We start from the raw sequence: 20,146 nt of genomic DNA, 5'->3' as shown, positions 1-20,146 counted from the left end.
TTTATATTATTTAAATTTTGTCCTATTATTTTTATGTCCTTGTACTACTATTATATCAAAATTACTTAAATAACTATTTGTTCATTTTGCTAATTAATAATGTTTACGATGTTAATTAGATAGGAGTAAAAAAAAGGTACGGCCATCCTAATTACTTTAATAATCAAGATGTGTACAACTTGTGCTAATGTTAACCAGTGATTTCCTTTCTTGTTAGTGCAAGGACCCATGGTATGACGTTAATCAGATTCTCTAATATCCACATAATTAAAAAATATTTAATTTTTCTTGTCATATAATTTTCGCACCTACGGTCATCTACATATACGTCGAAATAGAAATTAAATTGGTATAAATACAAGCTCAGAGAACATCTGATGCATGCTTCGTACGTGCAGTTCACATGCATGCATGCATGCATGCGGCGCTGTTGAAGTGAAGGTTGCGTCTCGTCGGTTCTGAGGGCTACTCTTCCATCCCCATTCCCCTATTTCTCCTTTCTTGTCCTGTTCATTAATTTCCCGCGATTTAAATTACTTATCGACTAACGTCATCCCTGAACATGTCGTCAAGCAGCATGTCCCACCCTCCATTTAAATACCATCCATGTCACTTGTCCCTGCCAGTGCTGGCTGCTCGCAACAGATATGTAGACTTTCTGATACTGCATGAAAAAATGTATAGATATATTTTGCATCCAATCCATAGTACAAGTTTACAGGGAATGGCCTTGATGGTAAGTGTTTTGGGGAGGTTGAAAGAAGTGATGGAAATCAGAGCAGGGTAACCTTTGACTTTCTCAATTCCTTACTCCCTAGCTAGCTCCTCCTCATATTTATTCAGCTCAATCTCTCTCTTTGTTTGCTCTTCTATATAATTCCTCCAAGGCACCATTTAAACATTGTAGTACCTCATGGGGAGAGCTCCTTGCTGTGACAAGGCCAATGTGAAGAAGGGCCCATGGTCCCCTGAGGAAGACACCAAGCTCAAGGAATTCATTGACAAAAATGGCACTGGTGGGAATTGGATTGCTCTCCCTCAAAAAGCAGGTAGCTTAATCTTTGTGGATATGTTTGTTTTGATGTAATTAATTACTCTCTAGATGTTGAGTGTGTGTGTGTGTGTGTGTCACAGGGTTGAAGAGATGTGGAAAGAGTTGCAGACTGAGATGGCTCAACTATCTGAGGCCCAATCTGAAGCATGGGGAGTTCTCTGAAGAAGAAGACAGGATCATATGCAACCTCTTTGCTGCCATCGGAAGCAGGTGATAAGATATATATATATATATCATGTGTACATGTTTGATGCAAACATAAAGAATCCTTGCACATATGATCTCCTGATCGATGTTCTTGCATGCGCAGGTGGTCCATCATTGCTTCTCAGCTACCGGGAAGAACAGACAACGACATCAAGAACTACTGGAACACCAAGCTCAAGAAGAAGCTCCTGGGAATCACTTCCACTTCCCAGAGGAAGACGAAGCCACAACAGCCAGCTGATCCAGACCAGCATCTGCTCTTCCCTTCAATAACTCATCAAGAAATCCATCTTCCAACAGTTGGTTCTCAATCCTTGGCTCCTCTCATCCCTGATCAACACCCCTTGCAGCATCTCCCATACCATGGGACGAGGGAGAGCAATGGCAGCATGATCACCTTCGGCATCGATCAAGGCTGCAGCTCCTCCGAAGGAAACTGCAGTACTACTCAGCTCAACTACGGCAATTATGGCGGTATGAAGGACGACAGGTTGATTTTTAGTGGCGGAGGGTTTGAAATCGAGAGCACTGAACTGGAGTACAACTACGAAGAAGAACTCAAGCAGTTACTGATATCCAACACAACAATCTCGCCTTGGATTCTAAGCCTCAACAGTATTACTGACTACAAGAACTGAAAGGATCATAAAGGCAGGCATGAAAGCTAATTATATTGAGTCGATGTACCATTAACATTGGTAATCTGAACATGGAGTAATAGTGCCCAGTACTATATATCAGTTTATCACTACTGTCTGGTAATCTCACATCAAGTCAAGACAAGTGAAATTTGTATTTATGCTTTATAGTAATTGTACCTCTGTCTGCATAACACTCTGTGCAGTTTCTTTTATTTATTTTTTTTATAGATTTGGTTGAGACAAAGGGGCCGCTTTGTAGTAGTTTAAAGAGTGCTTAATTTGGAGGGTAGCAGAGGGCAGAGGTTGAGGACCGCTAAAACAAAACAAAAACAAAAACAAAAAAAATCGACATTTTACGATGATTTAAAAAAATCGTCATAAAAATAAATGTTTGGCTAAATATGTGATGAATTTTTTTTTCATTAAATTATGTGATGAAATAATATATATTCATCGTAAAGCAACGAATTTATTTTTATCATAAAATTCGTTACAAATTTATGACAAAAAAGAATTCGTCGTGAAAATTTATGATCTCAAATTTATGGCGAAAAGGGATATTCGTCGCAAATCTACGACGAAAAAATAGTTTGTTAGATTTGCGATGAAAACATAGTTCGTCACATATTTGCGACGAATAATGATTTGTCGTAAATTTGTGATAATCTAGAGTTCGTTTGCAGATTTAGAAAATCTGTGATAGAAAAAAAAAATTCATTATCATAGTCATTGTAAAATTATGTGGAAAAAAATATCAAATCTGCGACGAAAGGAGTTATTCGTTGCAAAATATGTGACGAACAAGGGATTTTGTTGCAAATTCTATGACAAATAACTCTTTTTGTTCGTCGCAAAAAAAGGAATTTCATCGTAGAATTGCAATAACATTACGATAAATTTGCGATAAAAAATCTCGTTATAAAATTCATCAAAAAATATAATTTTTTTCCACAAAACCTACCATTTATGCATTTTATTGTGTATATAAATCATATTTAAACATGTTTCTATATAAACAAAAACTAAGCATTCCAACACATCCTACGCAACCATTAAACAATCAACACATCCTATATACACAATTCATCCTAACAAATCATATTCATATTTAATCCAATACGTCCTACATATATAATTCATCAAAGCAAGTCATATTCATACAAGTCCAAATATCCAAAATGAAATCATGCATAAACAAATCAAACAAACATATTCATATAAGTCATATGCTTAAAAAAGGACGGAAAGATCCATAGATATACAAATATCATAGTTCAACATGTTTCATACTAAACGGTATCAAAAGGACAAAAAAGATACAAATAAAAATCATCATCCCCTTCTAGGTCGACGCATTTCCTTCTTCTTCCATTCTTCTTCTTTTCCTATTTTAGAAAATAAACAAATTAAAAATAACATTTATATCTAATTTATCAATTGTATCTATGTGTCAACAAACAAAACTTAATTTGTATCTATGTGTTTTGATACATAACAAATTAACCTTATGATTCTAGTAAGATGTAAATAAATTTACAATAACAATATTTTAGAAATGCATATAATCTTAATTAAATACTAGTGTGATCGTGCACAGGCGTTGCGTGTGTAATATAATAATATATAAATTATTTGGATCTTTGAAAATCAGAATTGTATGAATTTTCTAGCGTCACCCTTATAAATCAAGAATTAATTATTTGGGTAAAATTTGTCAGACCATATAACAAACTTCCCTATGCAAAAAATTATTTTAATTTAATATTATACTTGTTTTAGTAAAAAAAACTAAGAAAAGTATATTTTTTAACATCGTCGGCCTAAAATATTTATAGAAGCTTCTTTGATCATAGTATTGTCAAATTTAAGATATGAGACTAAAGAGAATTATATTTTTTTTATATAAAACAATCAGAGAAAATTAATGATGAGAAAAATTCATAATAATACGCTGTAGCTGAGTCTCGAACTCTAGATCACTGATTGTTTCGCTTGTGGAATTACTAATAAACTTTAAAATTATTTTTAGTGTAAATAGAAAAAAGGACATTAACGTAAATGCATTTTAGGCTTCACCAAAGTTAGTTAGTAAAGGGGGAAGATTTTTAATAAAATAGTAAGATAATATAGACACATATAATATAAATTTAGAGTAAATTGATAATTAATAGAATCTAAGTTATAAATTAAGATCTAAGATTAATCCAAATGTTAATTGATTTAGCTCTATCTCCACTTCAAGTCCTGTCTTTTTTTTTTATATAACCAATAGAATTTAAGTTATAAATTAAGATCTAAGATTAATCCAAATGTTAATTGATTTAGCTCTATCTAATATCCATGAATGCAGGTTCCTTCCCTATTTCCTTGGTCTAAACAAATACTGTTAAAAATAATGAAATAGTCTGAAATAGATTAAAAAATTAATGGAAGAGATAAAAAATTACCAATCTATATCTATGCTCATCAATATTGATAAAATCTCCCGTATATGTCGTAAAAGAATCTCCAGAATTATAAGCTTGATTTATTTTATTCTATTGACTCATTTATTTACTCTCCTTAGTTGCCTAAAAATTAGAGATCCTAGTCTAATTTTCCTCGATGATGCAAGGTTCCCTCTAGTCTTAGCATGATTCAATACATGTCGGATATGATTGCCACATTTTTCTTTTAAAACCCTCTTTATTTCTAATTCATGGCTAGGGTCCTAAGTGAATAACCACTACAATGAAAAAAAATAATTGATTATGCATTCACTTTAATTTTAGATATAAAATAAATCATTTATACCTTAAACTCACTCCACCAAAATTCTTTTGTGAGCACTAGAGTGCTTGTATAAGTCATTGAATCCCCTCTCCAATATTTATTCACGATTCTATTAATCTTGTGAATAACACGTACATAATTCTCAAATCTATCATAAAATTACATACAAACAATGTTAAATAATTAAGATAGTTGAAAAATAAAATACTTTTTTGGTACATACGAATCTTTGTAAGGGACTAAAGACTCTTGAGTGTCTTGCATTTTAGCAACCAAGTGTCTGGAAGGACCTTGTGTGGGTACTAGTGACTGGACCGATAAAGGTACTGATGAAGGTGAATGCGAAGGCCCTACCTGATTAGGAGGGGCATAAGTATAGTACTTAGATGTTGAATCAAACTCACCATGAGAACTCTGTCTACGACCACCCAATCAAAAGATTTTATGAAAATTTAAAGAAAAAAAAAGATAAAGTAAATAAAAATTTGATACATAATGAAGAACATGAAAAAACTTACCATATTTGCAAAAAGATAGTGTACGAAACCTATGACGATGAAATATCACCTGTAATGACCTATAGAAAAAAATACAAAACATTAACAGATAAAATATATAAATTTAAAAATGAGACAATATATAGACAACTAATTGAGCTACGAGTTTTATAAATTTACAGATTAAAACTAAATTTACTCATAAAAAAGTAGCACCATATATGAAAATAAAATATCATAATTTTTGTTATATTAAGATAACAAAACTTACCTCTCATAAAAAAACAAAATCTTTATTGTCATTATCATTCTCATCCTCCTCCTCCTCCTTCTCCTCATCATTACTCGCATTAATTTCACTTATATCTATGTTTATCACTACTCTGATGGAATCTCGTTTTGTTAGAATAATATATTCCTCGGTCTGAAATGTATTAAAACTTCCTCTTGCTGATATGTAATGTCTTCCCAACGTTCCTCAATTTGTTTTCTGTGTTTTCATTTTACAAACATCCCACCAATCAATTTTATCTGTTTCAAACTAGGATATAAAGTATAAAATACTTAAATCACTTGTTATGCTAGCAAACATGGTTCGTATCTCTTATACAATCTCCTATGATTTATTTCAACCAAATTATATTGTAGATACACCTTCATCCCTCTGATAGGGTTAAACCAACGACACATGAATAAAATAGCTCATATTTTTATGCCAAGGTATTCTATAGAATCGATGTGCTAGAAGGGGGTGAATAACGCTCGTGACTTTTCACATTTTTCGAAAAACAATCGATAGAGAAAGTACAGCAGAATAATAGTAAAGGAAATCAATCGCTAACACTTTAATTTACTTGATTCGGAGCCTGTGACAACTCCTACTCCAAGGTCCACGATTATCGATCACTTTCATTAGGCAATCCACTAATAGGTCCGAATAGATTTATAATTTTAGTACACAGACTATTAAGTAGAGATTACAAGAAAAATTAAAGTTGCTGACAACTTTGAAATAGGAGCTTTGTGCGTAATCGTCATCGAGGGAGCATTTCGATGTCGTGCAGTTGTCTCTCGAGCAGCATGCAAGAGCGGAAGTTGTTCAAATTGTTGTCTTCAAGGTGTTGGTCGAACTTCTTGGATTGTGAGAACATGGGAGGGGAGGAGGGAGGGGTGAATCATGTGATTTTGAAAATATTTTTTTCTTTTTAAAATACTGAGTTCATGGCGGAAATAAAACTAAGGAAAAAGAAGCAAGATGAAAATAGAAAGCAAGCGCTAACACAAGTAATTTTTTACTTGGTTTGGAGTATTCGATGACTCCTACTCCAAGGCACGCACTCATTGAGTGCTTTCATTGGGCAATCCACTAATAGTTGGAATATTACAGAATTGAAGTACAAGTGATATAAGAACTATAAAGAAAAGGTTACCAACAACAAAGAAAATTAGCAACGTCGTAGGAGCCTTTTCGGAAGAGCGTTATAGCGTCGTAAGAGCATTTTCAAAGTAGCGCGCAAGAATGAAAGTCGGAGTAGTTGTTGTCTTCAAGCAGTTGGTCGAACCCTCCTTTATAGCCCTATCCAGGCGCCTAGACTATGTTGACATGGCAAGCTCTCGTCGAAACTTCATCCTCGAAGTTTATCCACATCCGAGCGCCTAGACCGCTGACATGGGTCGACCACTCGTCACACTCTAACTCAGCTTTTGGATGAACTTTGCTGGTCCAGGCACCTGGACATGCTCCGGGCGCTCGGGTGCCTGCTGTGCTACTCAGGTGCTGCTTCAAGATGCTTGACCCGAGCGCCTAGAGCATATCCGGGTGCTCGGACAAGTTCCAAGCGCCTAGATGCTTATTTTCCAACAATCTTTATCCTACATCACAGGTTAATCCAAGCAAAAATAATATCTAAAGTAAGGTAAATTTTGATAGTCACTGGACTGTACGATCTCGACTTTGAGTTTTGCTGAAACTCTAGATCGGACCGATGCCTGCTATTCCCTCAACCGGGAACGCATCATCATTGGATCTCTCCTCTAGTTGCTTACCTCCACTTACCAATCGTAGAATTCCTTGATGTTAGGTCCCTTGACCCACCAGAATTTCCTACCAAATCTCAATCAATTTGGACTTTAGCCAGTTATCAACCCAACTGGGCTTCTTTCTGTTAGATCTCAACTAATATGGACTTCGTGTCAGTTATCAACCTAGTTAGACTTTAGCCTGATGTTTCGGTCATCTAGACCCATCAAGTTCATATCCTGCACACTTAGTAGATAGATTAGACAAACCTAACATTTAATTTAATCCATATGTCATTCATCAAAACTTAGGTTTGATCATTTGTACCAACTGCATTAACATAACCCTCCTTTTATAGCCCTCTTCGGGTGCTTGGAACCTCCACAGAGCTTGTAGGAGCGCGGAGACCGGCAAGAGGGGGGGTGAATTGCTGAAAACAAAAAAATAAAAATACCCTCCTCGGATTTCAACTCAGAAATAAATGCAGTAATAAAATAATAGCAACTAAATTAAGGAAACAGAAAAAGAAATAGGAACAGAAGAGACTCAAGGATTTAACCTGGTTACAACCAAGGAGGTTGTTAATCCAGGACAGTAGAAAAAGCGCAGTAAGATAAATCTCCTTTTCTGAAGGCGGAGAAGCCTTTTACACTTTAGAAGCTCACTAGTTGCTTAGGAATTGCTTACAGATTGATTGCTTGAGTTGTTATTGAATTCCTAACTCTAGGGGTCTTTTTATAGCTCCTGGAAAGTCTATCCCGAGGGTCCAAGGTGCCTCCAACAAGGTTCAAGGCGCCTCCAACCAAGTCAACAGATAGAACTCTATCCGCGCACAAACGGTCATTTTGACCTGTTGAAGGCGCCTTCAAGCTGGAGGCGCCTCCAAGCTGGCAGCTCCATTTTCAGCTTGGTTTCTTCAGCTTCCGACGCTCCGTTCTTTTGGGTGATTGCGGCCAACCGGAATAGGGCTCACCCGAACCCAATTCCCGGCCTTCTCCTCGAGCAGCCTTCCGTCCCGGCTTAACGTCCCTCGAACGCCGCGCACGCTCTTCATGCCCACTGGAGTACTCTTCCGCAGCTCTCTCGTCCTTCGAACGAACCGAGCCCGTCGGCTCCCTTCCCGTGCCGTCCTTCTCGCTAGCTGCGTCTTCCGCTCGACTTCCTGTGTTCCTAAGCTCCTGCACACTCAGACATAGGGATCAAATACAGCAGGACCTAACCAACTTGGTTGATCACATCAAAACTACCACGGGGTCCAACAATCTCCCCCTTTTTGATGTGCATCAACCCAAGTTCAAGTTAGGGTTAAAATAGACATAAAAAGTAATTTAAAGAAAAATTACTAAACTAACAAGTTAAGCATAATTTTTGTAATTAGTAAAATTGAAACAAAAAATATAAGAAAATTTTTAAATTTTTTCTAACTCCCCCTAAACTTGTACGTTTCTCTCCCCCTTTGATCACAGCAAAAATGGGGTCTTAAGTAAGAAAAATTTTCAAGTAAGATTGAAGTTTCGAAAAATTTTCTAAGTAAAAATGAATTTTTAAAAAAAAATTGAAGTTAAATTGAATTTTCCAAAAAAAATTTCTAAGTCAATAAAAAAATCCTAAGTAAACTTTTTAAATGTTCCAAAAAAAACAGTCTAAGTCAAATGAAGTTTTCCAGAAAAAAAAATTCTAAGGATTTTTTTTTATTTTAACAAATATTTGAGAAACTTTCAAAGCATTATTTAATTCTTGTTTAATGCTTTTTCAGAAAGTTAATTAAATATTTTCTTTCAATATTTTAGCTTCCAGGTCGTGGCGAGGCACTAGGCCTTCTTGGTTATTAGAGCAACAACCACTTCCTTAGACAAAGCTTCCATAAAGAATTTCAATGTTTAATTTTCTCACTGTAAGCTTTTAACTAAAAGAGAATTTTAAACCAGCAAAGATTTTGGAACCCAATAAAGGTTCCTTTCTACAGGATTAGTCAAAAACTTAGGGGGTATATAATCCTTAGGAATTTTCCTAAGTTGACCCTGATGTTTCCTTATATACCAATTTAATTTTTCATAAATTTTAAGTTTTGATTTTGGAAAAACATTTATCTTTAAGCATGCATCAGTTTTAAATTTTTCAATTTCAAATTTTAAATTTTCATTTTCTGATTTCAAATTTTCATTTTCTTTTTCTAATTCGAATAAATATTTAGAAAGTGATTTAATAAATCGAAATGACTGAGACGGGGTTAGATTGCGTACCTTACTTACTTGATCTGGTGACGCTTCCCCTTCACTGCTGCTTTCTTCTGACGTTCCTCCCCCTTCGTCGATGCTCATTTCTGAGCTGGACGTTTCTTCTAGCTGATGGCTGGCCATCAGTACTAGTCCCGAGAATTCTTCGACTTCCGATTCGAAGGATGACGAATCATCCCACGTGGCCTTCAGATTCTTGTGCTTGGAGAGTTCTGGTTTCTTGTATTTTGACTTTTCTTTTTCTTTCTCCTTTCTCTTTAGCTTTGGGCAGTCATCTTTGATGTGCCCCTCTTCGTTGCAGTTGTAGCAACGAACCATCCTCTTCTTTCGATGATGCCTCTGCGATTTAAATTTGTTAGTACTGAAAAACTTATTGAAGCGTCTTACCAGTAGTGCCGCTTCGGATTCGTCGACTGAGGCTTCGGAGTCAGAACTGTTCATCTTTGCCTTTAAGGCAATATTCTGACTTGTCTTCTCTGCTCCGTTGGGTTCTGAAACTCGAGACTCGTGAAGTTCAAAAGTGGAAAATAATTGTTCTAAAGTACTTACCTTGAGGTCCTTAGAGATGTAATACACATCTACTAAGGAAGCCCACTCTGGAGTTCTCGGGAAGGCATTGAGCGCGTATCGGATAGAATCCCGGTTGGTTACCTCTTCTCCAAGGTTCGTTAGTTGCGTTATCAGCTCCTTGATTCTCGCTTGGAGTTGCGCTACCTTCTCGCCTTGGTTCATCCGGAGGTTCGTTAACTGGTTCCGGAGGATGTCGCGCTTTGCTAGCTTCACTTCGGAAGTACCTTCGTGAAGCTCCAGGAATTTTTCCCAGAGATCTTTCGCGGAGTCGTAGCTTCCGATCTGATTTACCTCCTGCAGCGGTAGAACGCTGAGTAGGTGGAACTCAGCCTTTCTGTTGGCGACGAAATCTGCTTGCTCCTTTTTTGTCCAGGTATTTTCCTCCTTATCTTTTGGAACTGCATAGCCATATTTCATTATTAACAGAATGTCAAATTCAGTTTTAAAAAATACCTCCATTTTACGCTTCCATGTGACGAAGTCTCCGTCGAACTTCGGGGGATGGATGTTCGCTCCGGCCATCGTCTTGATCGTAGTGCTTCAGTTGGCGGTTAGTCTTTCTGAGGCGATCAGGCTCTGATACCAATTGTAGGAGCAGCCGAGACCGGCAAGAGGGGGGTGAATTGCTGAAAATAAAAAAAATAAAAATACCCTCCTCGGATTTCAACTCAGAAATAAATGCAGCAATAAAATAATAGCAACTAAATTAAGGAAACAGAAAAAGAAATAGGAACATAAGAGACTCAAGGATTTAACCTGGTTACAACCAAGGAGGTTGTTAATCCAGGACAGTAGAAAAAGCGCAGTAAGAAAAATCTCCTTCTCTGAAGGTGGAAAAACCTTTTACACTTTAGAAGCTCACTAGTTGCTTAGGAATTGCTTACAGATTGATTGCTTGAGTTGTTATTGAATTCCTAACTCCAGGGGCCTTTTTATAGCTCCTAGAAAGTCTATCCCGAGGGTCCAAGGCGCCTCCAACAAGGTTCAAGGCGCCTCCAACCAAGTCAACGGATAGAACTCTATCCACTCACAAATGGTCATTTTGACCTGTTGAAGGCACCTTCAAGCTGGAGGCGCCTCCAAGCCTGATGGAGGCGCCTCCAAGCTGGCAGCTCCATTTTCAGCTTGGTTTCTTCAGCTTCCGACGCTCCGTTCTTTTGGGTGATTGCGGCCAACCGGAATAGGGCTCACCCGAACTCAATTCCCGGCCTTCTCCTCGAGCAGCCTTCCATCCCGGCTTAACGCCCCTCGAACGCCGCACACGCTCTTCATGCCCACCGGAGTACTCTTCCGCAGCTCTCTCGTCCTTCGGACGCACCGAGCCCGTCGACTCCCTTCTCGTGCCATCCTTCTCGCTAGTTGTGTCTTCCGCTCGACTTCCTGTGTTCCTAAGCTCCTGCACACTCAGACACAGGGATCAAACACAGCAGGACCTTGTTGGATCGAGACGCGCTAGAGGGGGGGTGAATAGCGCTCGCGGCTATTTCGTTCGATTATCGGAATCGTAAAAACTCGTTCAGAAATTAAAGCAGCAGAAATGAAATAAAGAGATACAGACACGAAGGATTTTACTTCGTTCGGAACCTGTGACGACTCCTACTCGAAGGCCCACGATCCTTGATCGCTTTCGATGGGCAACAACTATAAGCACGATTATTACAAACTAAGTATTACAATAAGTGCGTTAAATAAATCTATACCGACGACGGAAAATGAGATCTCGGAGCTCTGGGTCGTCGGGCACGAGTAGCAGCACTTCGAAACGTCTTTTGGAGCAGTACGTGGCAAGAGAATCACTTGTTATCAGATGTATTGAGGTGCTGCTCGAAACCCCCTTATAAAGGGTGTTCAAGGCGCCTTGGAAGCCTCCGAAGGCGCCTCCATACTGCCGAGTCACCCGCGTGGATCAAGCTTGAACTGGTCGAAGTTCATCTGCTCATGGCGCCTTATGCCCCATTCAAGGCGCCTTCCCAGGCACCTTATGACTCCTTCAAGGCGCCTCCCAAGTTGCTTCGCAACCAGCTCCAGCTTTGCACCCGAGGCGCCTCCAAGCTCCATGGAGAAGACTTTATTATTTTGTACCTGCAAGACATGTTAGTCCCAAACAATATCCTGCAACACAAAGTTAGCACATAAAGTCATAAATAAGGTAACAAAATATTATCGATAGTCATCAGACTATCTGGGTCTGACTTCGGATTTCCGTCCGGAAATCCTAGGTCGACCCGACGCCTACTATTCCCTCTACGGGGAACGCGTCCTCACCTACTCCACTCAAGATATTTACCTGTTGCCAGTGCGATCCTCCAGATCGACTGGACTTTTGCTCAGCACTCGATGCTTTCGGACTTTCTGCTGGACATCCGCTTCCCGGCTAGTCCAGTCTTTCACCTGGTTCGCGACACCAGGACTTTCCACCTAGGGTTACCACCCCCTAGGACTTTTACCTGAAGCCTTCGACCTGCCAAAACTTTCCGCATAGGGTTACCACCCCCTATGACCTAGGGTTACCGCCCCCCTAGGGTTTTCCCTTTGCCTAACCGCAGCTAGGACTTTTCTCCACCTAGGGTTACCACCCCCTAGGACCTAGGGTTACCACCCCCTAGGGTTTTCACCTGCCTAACCGCAGTTAGGACTTTCCTGAAACACTCATTTAACATGTTAGATAACAAAGAATCTTAACTTTGAATCCCTTTGCCATTATCAAAACTTAGGTTCGATCGTCGGATGCTTCCCGCACCAACAGACCTAACCAACTTGGTTGATCACATCAAAACTACCACGGGGTCCAACAGAGCTGACGTGGCATGCTCTTGTCGAAGCTTCATCTAGTAAATTTTATTTATCTCCAAGCGCCTGGACCTATCCCGGGCGCTTGGACTGTGACATAGGCCAGCAAATCAACGTGCGCCACCTAAACTCCTGAGTTAACCCACTTAGTCTGATCCCGAGCGATTGGACAACCTTTTTCTAGCCAACTGTCACTTTCAATCGCATGCACCATAGAGTTATAAATACAAGCAATAATATGAAAGTAAAGTGAATTTTGACAGCCTCCAGACTGTATGGTCCTGACTTTGAGTTTCGCTGAAACTTTGGGTCAGGACCGACGCCTATTGTTCCCTCTACGAGGAACGCATCCTCACTTACTCTTCTCATGAAAGTTTACATTTTGCCAAACTGGTCCTCCAGACCATTTGGACTTTTGCTCAGCATCCGAGATTTCAATACTTTCACCTAGTGTCCTCGACCTTAGGATTTCCCGCCTGATATCTACGACCCACAGGACTTTCACCTAATGTCCTCGACCCTAGGATTTCATCCAACATTCTCGACCTGCCAAGACTTTACCCAATTACATGGACCAAGACTTTATTGCCTAGTCACAACTAGGACTTTCCCCTTGCACAGTGTCCACTAGGACTTCTTTACCTAACCTCAACTAGGACTTTGATGCATATTCAAGTAAGTTTATTAGATAATAATTAACCTTACCTTTGAATATTTGTCAATCATCAAAACCAGGTTCGATTATTTAGTGCTCTATGTACCAACATATTCTGCCTCTATAATTTCATCCAGTAAATCATAAAAATCATTGTTTGTACCTCCATTATTAGATGACTGAATACAAATAACACTATTTATTATAGTCCACTGCAAGAATAGTAACCTATTATAACATATATAAATGTTCTTATGGTGTATCTATAGTGGCATTAACCTTTTAGTGGCATTTCCAAAAAAAACGTCATATAAAGTGATAACGTTTTAGACTATACTCACATTCCTGATATTTTATAACGTCATTATAGAATATCAATACTCACATCAAAAGTGTTTCAATTTAAAGATATAACAACACTCTAAAATGTCAGGAAAAAACTTTTAAATGATACTTATGTATGTCGTATTATCATCATAACGATATTTATGATATTTATATTTTTTTATAAGGACAACAAAAAATGTCATAAGATCATTTTAAAATGTCACCTTAACTAATCTATAATGACATTAATAAATATCACTATAATAATTATAAATATATTTAAAATGATCATTAATATTTATTTTGAATATATAACATAAATTCAATATTTATACATTATCATAATTTATCTATCATTTAAAATAATATATATATATATATATTATCATAATTTATCTATCATTTAAAATAAAAAATATATATAAAATAAAATTTAAAGTGTAAATAAATAATCTAAATTTATCTAACAAATAATTTGAGTCAAAATTACAAATGCAAACTAACGACGAGCGCTTTATATTCAAAACTAAATACATACTACACTCAAAATATTAAATTATAGAACTAATAAAATTTTATAAAATAAAAACTCAATTAGGTAGGTCATCTTCAACTATCCTATTGATTCACTAAAAATCTAAGTATCTATCATCTAAACAATAATGAATATATTTATATTAATGAAATAAAATAATACATATAAAAATTAATAAAAATAATGATATCATACCAAACTAGAAAATGCAAACGAATCATCAAGATGAGAAAGCAAACACACTGTAAAGTTTTTTTTCCTGGATCAATCTAAAAGTAGGTCCTTTTAATTTCCTACTCATCTTAACAAAAAATGAAAATGTGAACAATACAGAAATATATTACAGGCACCTAGCTGAAATCTAACTTATAATTCATTTTCAAGTATGAGTGCATCAAAGCAGCCAGTGGATATAAGCTTATAATTTAAACTAGGGATCACTAAAGAACTTAATTACAATATTGGTGCCATCAATAGGTGCACACCGAGACGGTGACACGGAAGAGTCGGGGGAGCTATCGCTGGAGCAGAGCACGGACGTGATGAGCTTCCCGGCCTAGAGACAAGGCCGAGAAGCCACCTAGGGCTCTAGCGGGAGGTGGAGGCGCCGGGAGGGCGAGCGGAGGAGGGTACGCGTAGGGGGTGGGTCGCGCCTCCCGGCCTCCTCACCGGTCGAGGAAGATCTTCCCACTTGATCCACCCTCCTCCTACGCCTCGCGGCGAGCCCTAAACAAGGACACAATGGCGAAGGGAGAGGGAGAGGCGGAGGCGTGGAGAAGCTATCGGAGGGCGAAGTGCAGGCGATCGCTCGATCATAAGAGCGTAGGCGCAGTGCTGTGTGTGCGGAAAAGGGCAAAATTTCGTGCTAACCTCTGTCCGCTGGGTTCTTAATGGTGGGATTTGATGAACCCTGTCCCTATAATAGATAGGGTCCTTAGATCTCACTTATGTTCATAAAGTCATCCATTCTTTGGATCGTATTTTGTGAATCAGATGATCTGGCCTGTGGAAAACAGGAGAAGGGGAAGGGAACTGATTAGATTTAATTAATTATATAATTTTTATTAATAGATTAATACTAATATTTATTATATATGTTAGGATAAAGTCTAATTTAATATTTATTTTTTTTTAAAAAAAATAATTTTTGATAAGTGTCGTATTTAACATAATACTTTAAATTAAGTACAGTAAAAGTAATATCACAATGGATTAATTTTCTTATAATATGTTCCTTATTCCATATTTTTTACTATGAAAATTATATCAATTTATATAATAGGTTGATCAAGTACATATCAATGCTTTTGGATCCCGTGGTGACTGATGGATTAACAAATCATGTTCAAGCTTGATTATCATGAATCTAAACTTAAATACGTCAATTGTTAAAAGTCTGCATATGTGTAAACCAAAATTAGATTGCCTATTTACATATGATTTGAATCAAATTTAGATTGTGTACTTCCATAATCATATGTATCATGCGACTCTTCAATAACAAATAAAAAGTTAAATACTCTGAACCAAATATGTTCACCTATTAATCTCAATGACAGAAGTGTTCTCTCAATTCTATTCTTAGTGAATTTATCTTTATTCTTTTTAGAATTATGATTTAGTGATAAAAATTATCTATAATAATCAAAATAACTCGATTTTTTTCCATGTTTTAATCTGATTGACTTTGATCTCTCCATACATATTAGGTATCCTATGATCCTAGCGGTACTCCAACTCGATAGCATACTATAAGCCGAAAAGTCATTTATCATCTAAAGAAGAGTAGCCTTCATTACAAACATCTGATTAGTATGAATATCGTATGTAAGAAAATCTTCATCTCATAGTTGTTTCAGCTATGCAATCAGTGGTTGCATATAAACATTTATTAACTTATTCGACTTTCGTGGGTCATACACAACCAATGTTAAAAATATATAGAGTGTTTTAATGCACATCTCAGGTGAAAGATTATACAGAGTTAAGATAACTAGCCAACAAGAATAATTTCTTCCTGATTTTTCAAATGGAACAAATCTATCGGCATAGATACCTAATCTAATATTTCGACTCTCCTTTAAAAATTCTAAATATGTTCTATCAAAATTTTTCCACGCAGCTACATCTAATGGATGATACATTAGCCCCTCTTTTGTTTGATAATTTGCATGCCTAAGTCATGCGTTCAACAATTACCTTTGATGTATAAAACCTTTGTAACTTAGGAGTTAAAGGCAAATAAAATAACTGACTATATGATTCACGTCGTTGTTGACTCCTTCTAGTGCTCGTGCACCTAGCTTGATTACAAAATTTGCAAATATATGTATCTTCATTATCTCCCCAATATAACATACAACTATCTCTATAAACATTAATTCTTTCCATCGAAAGACCTAATTCTTTCACAAGTTTGTTCATACTGTAAAAATTATTGGACAATATGTGATCATGCAACAATGCCTCTACAATAACTTGAACAAAATCATTAAAACAATCTTCAAACACATTATACTTTGCCTTGGCATTCAATAGTCTTGCGGTAACAGCTAATTTAATTAGTGTGATTGTCACAACCAGCAAATACTGGTTCATCTGCAACACTCAACACTTCCTAAAATTGAAGATATACTTTATTATTTGCATTTTTCATCAACACTTGGTACTTTTACCTCCTCCAACGGTGATGCATAAGTAATAAACATTTGTTCAACTATTGAAAGATAACTAGAACTTACACAACTCGGTTAAGAAATAAAATTCTGACCCGCTGCATCAATTACCATCCTCTGATATGAGTTTAATTTATCACAATAACTCTGATCCACACTAACTGAGACTTGTATGTTTTATCCATAATCTTCATCAGATATGAACGGTTCACCATGACATGTCCAATTATAGTAATTCGGTATAAAATCAAATCTACAAAGATGCTCTAAATTTTATCGTAGTATACAAATTTATCATTGTGACATCTTCTCCACAAACACCTTATCTTATTGTCATCCATATACTCAACATTACTACACGCAAAATTCAAAAATTAGTTCAACCTAGTCATAAATTCATTAGTTAAATCCCGACGATCAAATAATTTTTTTTATATATCTAACTTCTTTCATTTTACATTTGACCTTTTTCCAATTTATTATAACATTAATAAAAACTATTACACTTAAAAACTAGACAGTACACTAATAGTCAATATGTACTTAATTCACATACAAACAGAGAGAAAATTTAACAAATAAAATAGAAACATAAGATAAACACTAACACTATCATTATTAAAGTAACTCGAGTGTAGGTATACCTAACAAAGGTCAACAAAAAAGAGTGTCTCTCCAAACATGTCAAATATAGACCTACACAAATACTATTACAAAGTTAACAATCAAATATAAAGGTCAACAAACAAATATAGCCTCGTGACCATCGACATACCATATCCTTTGGGCAGCTCGTGGCCACCAACCAGCCGAGGATGGCCACAGACATCTCTTGCCAACCATGGACAGCTAAGGCAAGCCAGGGTCAGCCAAGGCAAGCCAGGGTCGGCCAAGGCAAGCCGCGGTCGGCCATGGCAAGCCAAGGCAAGCCGCGGTCGGCCAAGGCAAGCTACGGTCGGCCAAGGCTAGCCAAGGCAAGCCGCGGTAGGCCAAGGGAAGTCGCGGCCACCCAATGCAAGCCTCGGCTAGCCACAGCTAGCCAAGGTCGGTTGCCCGTCGGAGAGGAGGGAAAAGGGTAAGGGGAGAGAGAGGGAGCTTACTAGCTAGAGATTGTCGCTGTAGGAGAGGAATTGTCGTCACTGGCACCGAAGGAAAAGAGGGTTACGGTAGGGTGGAATTGGGTGACTTGAATGTTTTTATGGATTTTTTTGCGACAGAAATATTTTCATCGTCAAATTTATCGTAATTTGGCTACAAAAATATATTTCGTCGCCAAATTACCAATGAAACAGTGTTTTACATGTCGTAGATTTGGCGATGAATACATGAATTCATCGTAAATTGGCAGAAAATCTATGGATTCATCACATAATTGGTGACGAATCTATGGATTCATCGAAGAAAAAATAAATGTGTCTAAAATGACAGATAGACCTAGAAAGCTCAAAATGACATAAAAATAGTTCTTATGTATTTGTTTAATTCTCTTGATTATATAAATACTCTCAAATATCAATTTAACCAAATATATTGAGAGTATTGATTTTTGGAACGTGAATTATATTTTTTGATAGCTAAAGGCTAGCCAAGGCCTGCCAAGGACATCCATGGCCAACTGTGGCTAACCAAGGTCGACCGTAGCTAGGCAAGGCCGCCTGACCGTTAGAGAGGAGAGAAAAGGGTAAGGGAGAGAGAGGGAGCTTACCAGCCAGAGATCATTGCCGTAGAAGAGGAATCATTACAACCGCCGCCGTTGAAGGAAAAGAGGGCTAGGGTAGAGGGAATCGGGTGACTTGAGTGTTTTTATGATTTTTTGGCGACAAAAATATTTTTGTCACCAAATTAGTCGCAATTTGGCTATGAAAACGTGTTTCATCACTAAATTGCCAACTCAACAATATTTTACATATCGCAGATTTGGCGATGAATCCACGGATTCATCGTAGAATGGTCAAAAATTTAAAAATAAAAATAAATTTGTTCGAAATCGACTAATGGCTTAAAATTTTAGAATGATATGAAACCAATTTCTATATATTCGTTTAACTCTCTTGATTATATATATGCTATTAAACATCAATTTGACCTAATATATTGAGATTAGTGATTTTTTAAACATAAATGTGTTAAAAAAAATCTAATTTGTATTTAAAAAATAACTGCTCTCAATATATTAGGTTAAATTAATGTTTGAAAGTATTTATATAATCAAGAGAACTAGACGAACATATAGAAACTGATTTCATGTTATTCCCAGTTCTCTAGATATATCTATCGTTTCATACACATTTTTTTTATTTTTGACCATTCTGCGATGAATCCATAGATTCGTTGTAAAATTGGTGCTGAATCTATGGATTCGTCACAAAATAGTCAAAATTTAAAAATAAAAATAAATGTATTTGAAACTGGCTATTGGACCTGAAGAGCTCGGAATGATATGAACTAGTTCCTCTATGTTCATCTAGTTTTTCTGATTATATGCATGTTCTCAAATATTAATTTAATCTAATATATTGAAAATAATAATTTTTTAATATCAAAATGACTCTAACATGTTCAATCAGTAACTCTTTTTAATATTTTTACTAAGTCAACCATCGATTAAAGTTTATCTATTTGACTAAGCTATGAAAAAATATATAGAGTTAAATTGATGTTTTAGAATATTTATATAATCAGGAGAATTAAATAAATATATAGAAATTTACTTCATGTCATTTGGAACTTTCTAAATCTATCAACCGAATTTGAACATTTTTATTTTTATTTTTTTTGACCATTCTGCGATGATTCCATGGATTCATCATAGAATTGACTTACAGTCGGTAAAGTCATTTCAAGACTTCAGCTTGAATTCATCGTAGTATTTGCAATGAATATCGATTTCGTTGCAAAATTTATAATAAATCTAAAATTTATCGCAAAGATCGCAACAAATATTGAATTTCATTGTTAATTGCCAATAAATTTAAGGACAAAATATAATTTGTTATTAAATTACAACGAAACTCTTTCTTTATTTTAGTGGACAGTGGCATGGGCTCATGGCTGTCATGAAGAATATTTTAGAGCTTGGACCGAAAACAGTGAGAAAGTGAGACTAGATTCTTTTTGGACTTCGCACTCTGTCTCTATTTATATAAGAGTGTGTACAGAGGGCATT

General features: G+C 36.6%; 1 protein-coding gene across 1 annotated transcript; it reads left to right on the top strand.

Annotated features, from left to right (window-relative positions):
• The first annotated feature begins 753 nt into the window (after positions 1-753).
• LOC122024837 (transcription factor MYB36-like) lies at positions 754-2,093 on the top strand. Its single transcript, XM_042583555.1, has 3 exons — positions 754-1,049; positions 1,135-1,264; positions 1,365-2,093. Exons 1-3 carry the CDS (start codon positions 914-916, stop codon positions 1,897-1,899), a joined length of 801 nt encoding a protein of 266 aa, XP_042439489.1. The 5' UTR covers positions 754-913; the 3' UTR covers positions 1,900-2,093.
• The last annotated feature ends 18,053 nt before the right edge of the window (positions 2,094-20,146 follow it).

Source organism: Zingiber officinale, chromosome 9B (genome assembly GCF_018446385.1).
Source record: "Zingiber officinale cultivar Zhangliang chromosome 9B, Zo_v1.1, whole genome shotgun sequence".
In the NCBI taxonomy this organism is placed as follows: Eukaryota; Viridiplantae; Streptophyta; class Magnoliopsida; order Zingiberales; family Zingiberaceae; genus Zingiber; species Zingiber officinale.
Note: the sequence above shows the minus strand (reverse complement) of the source record. Positions and strands in the feature narration are given on the sequence as shown.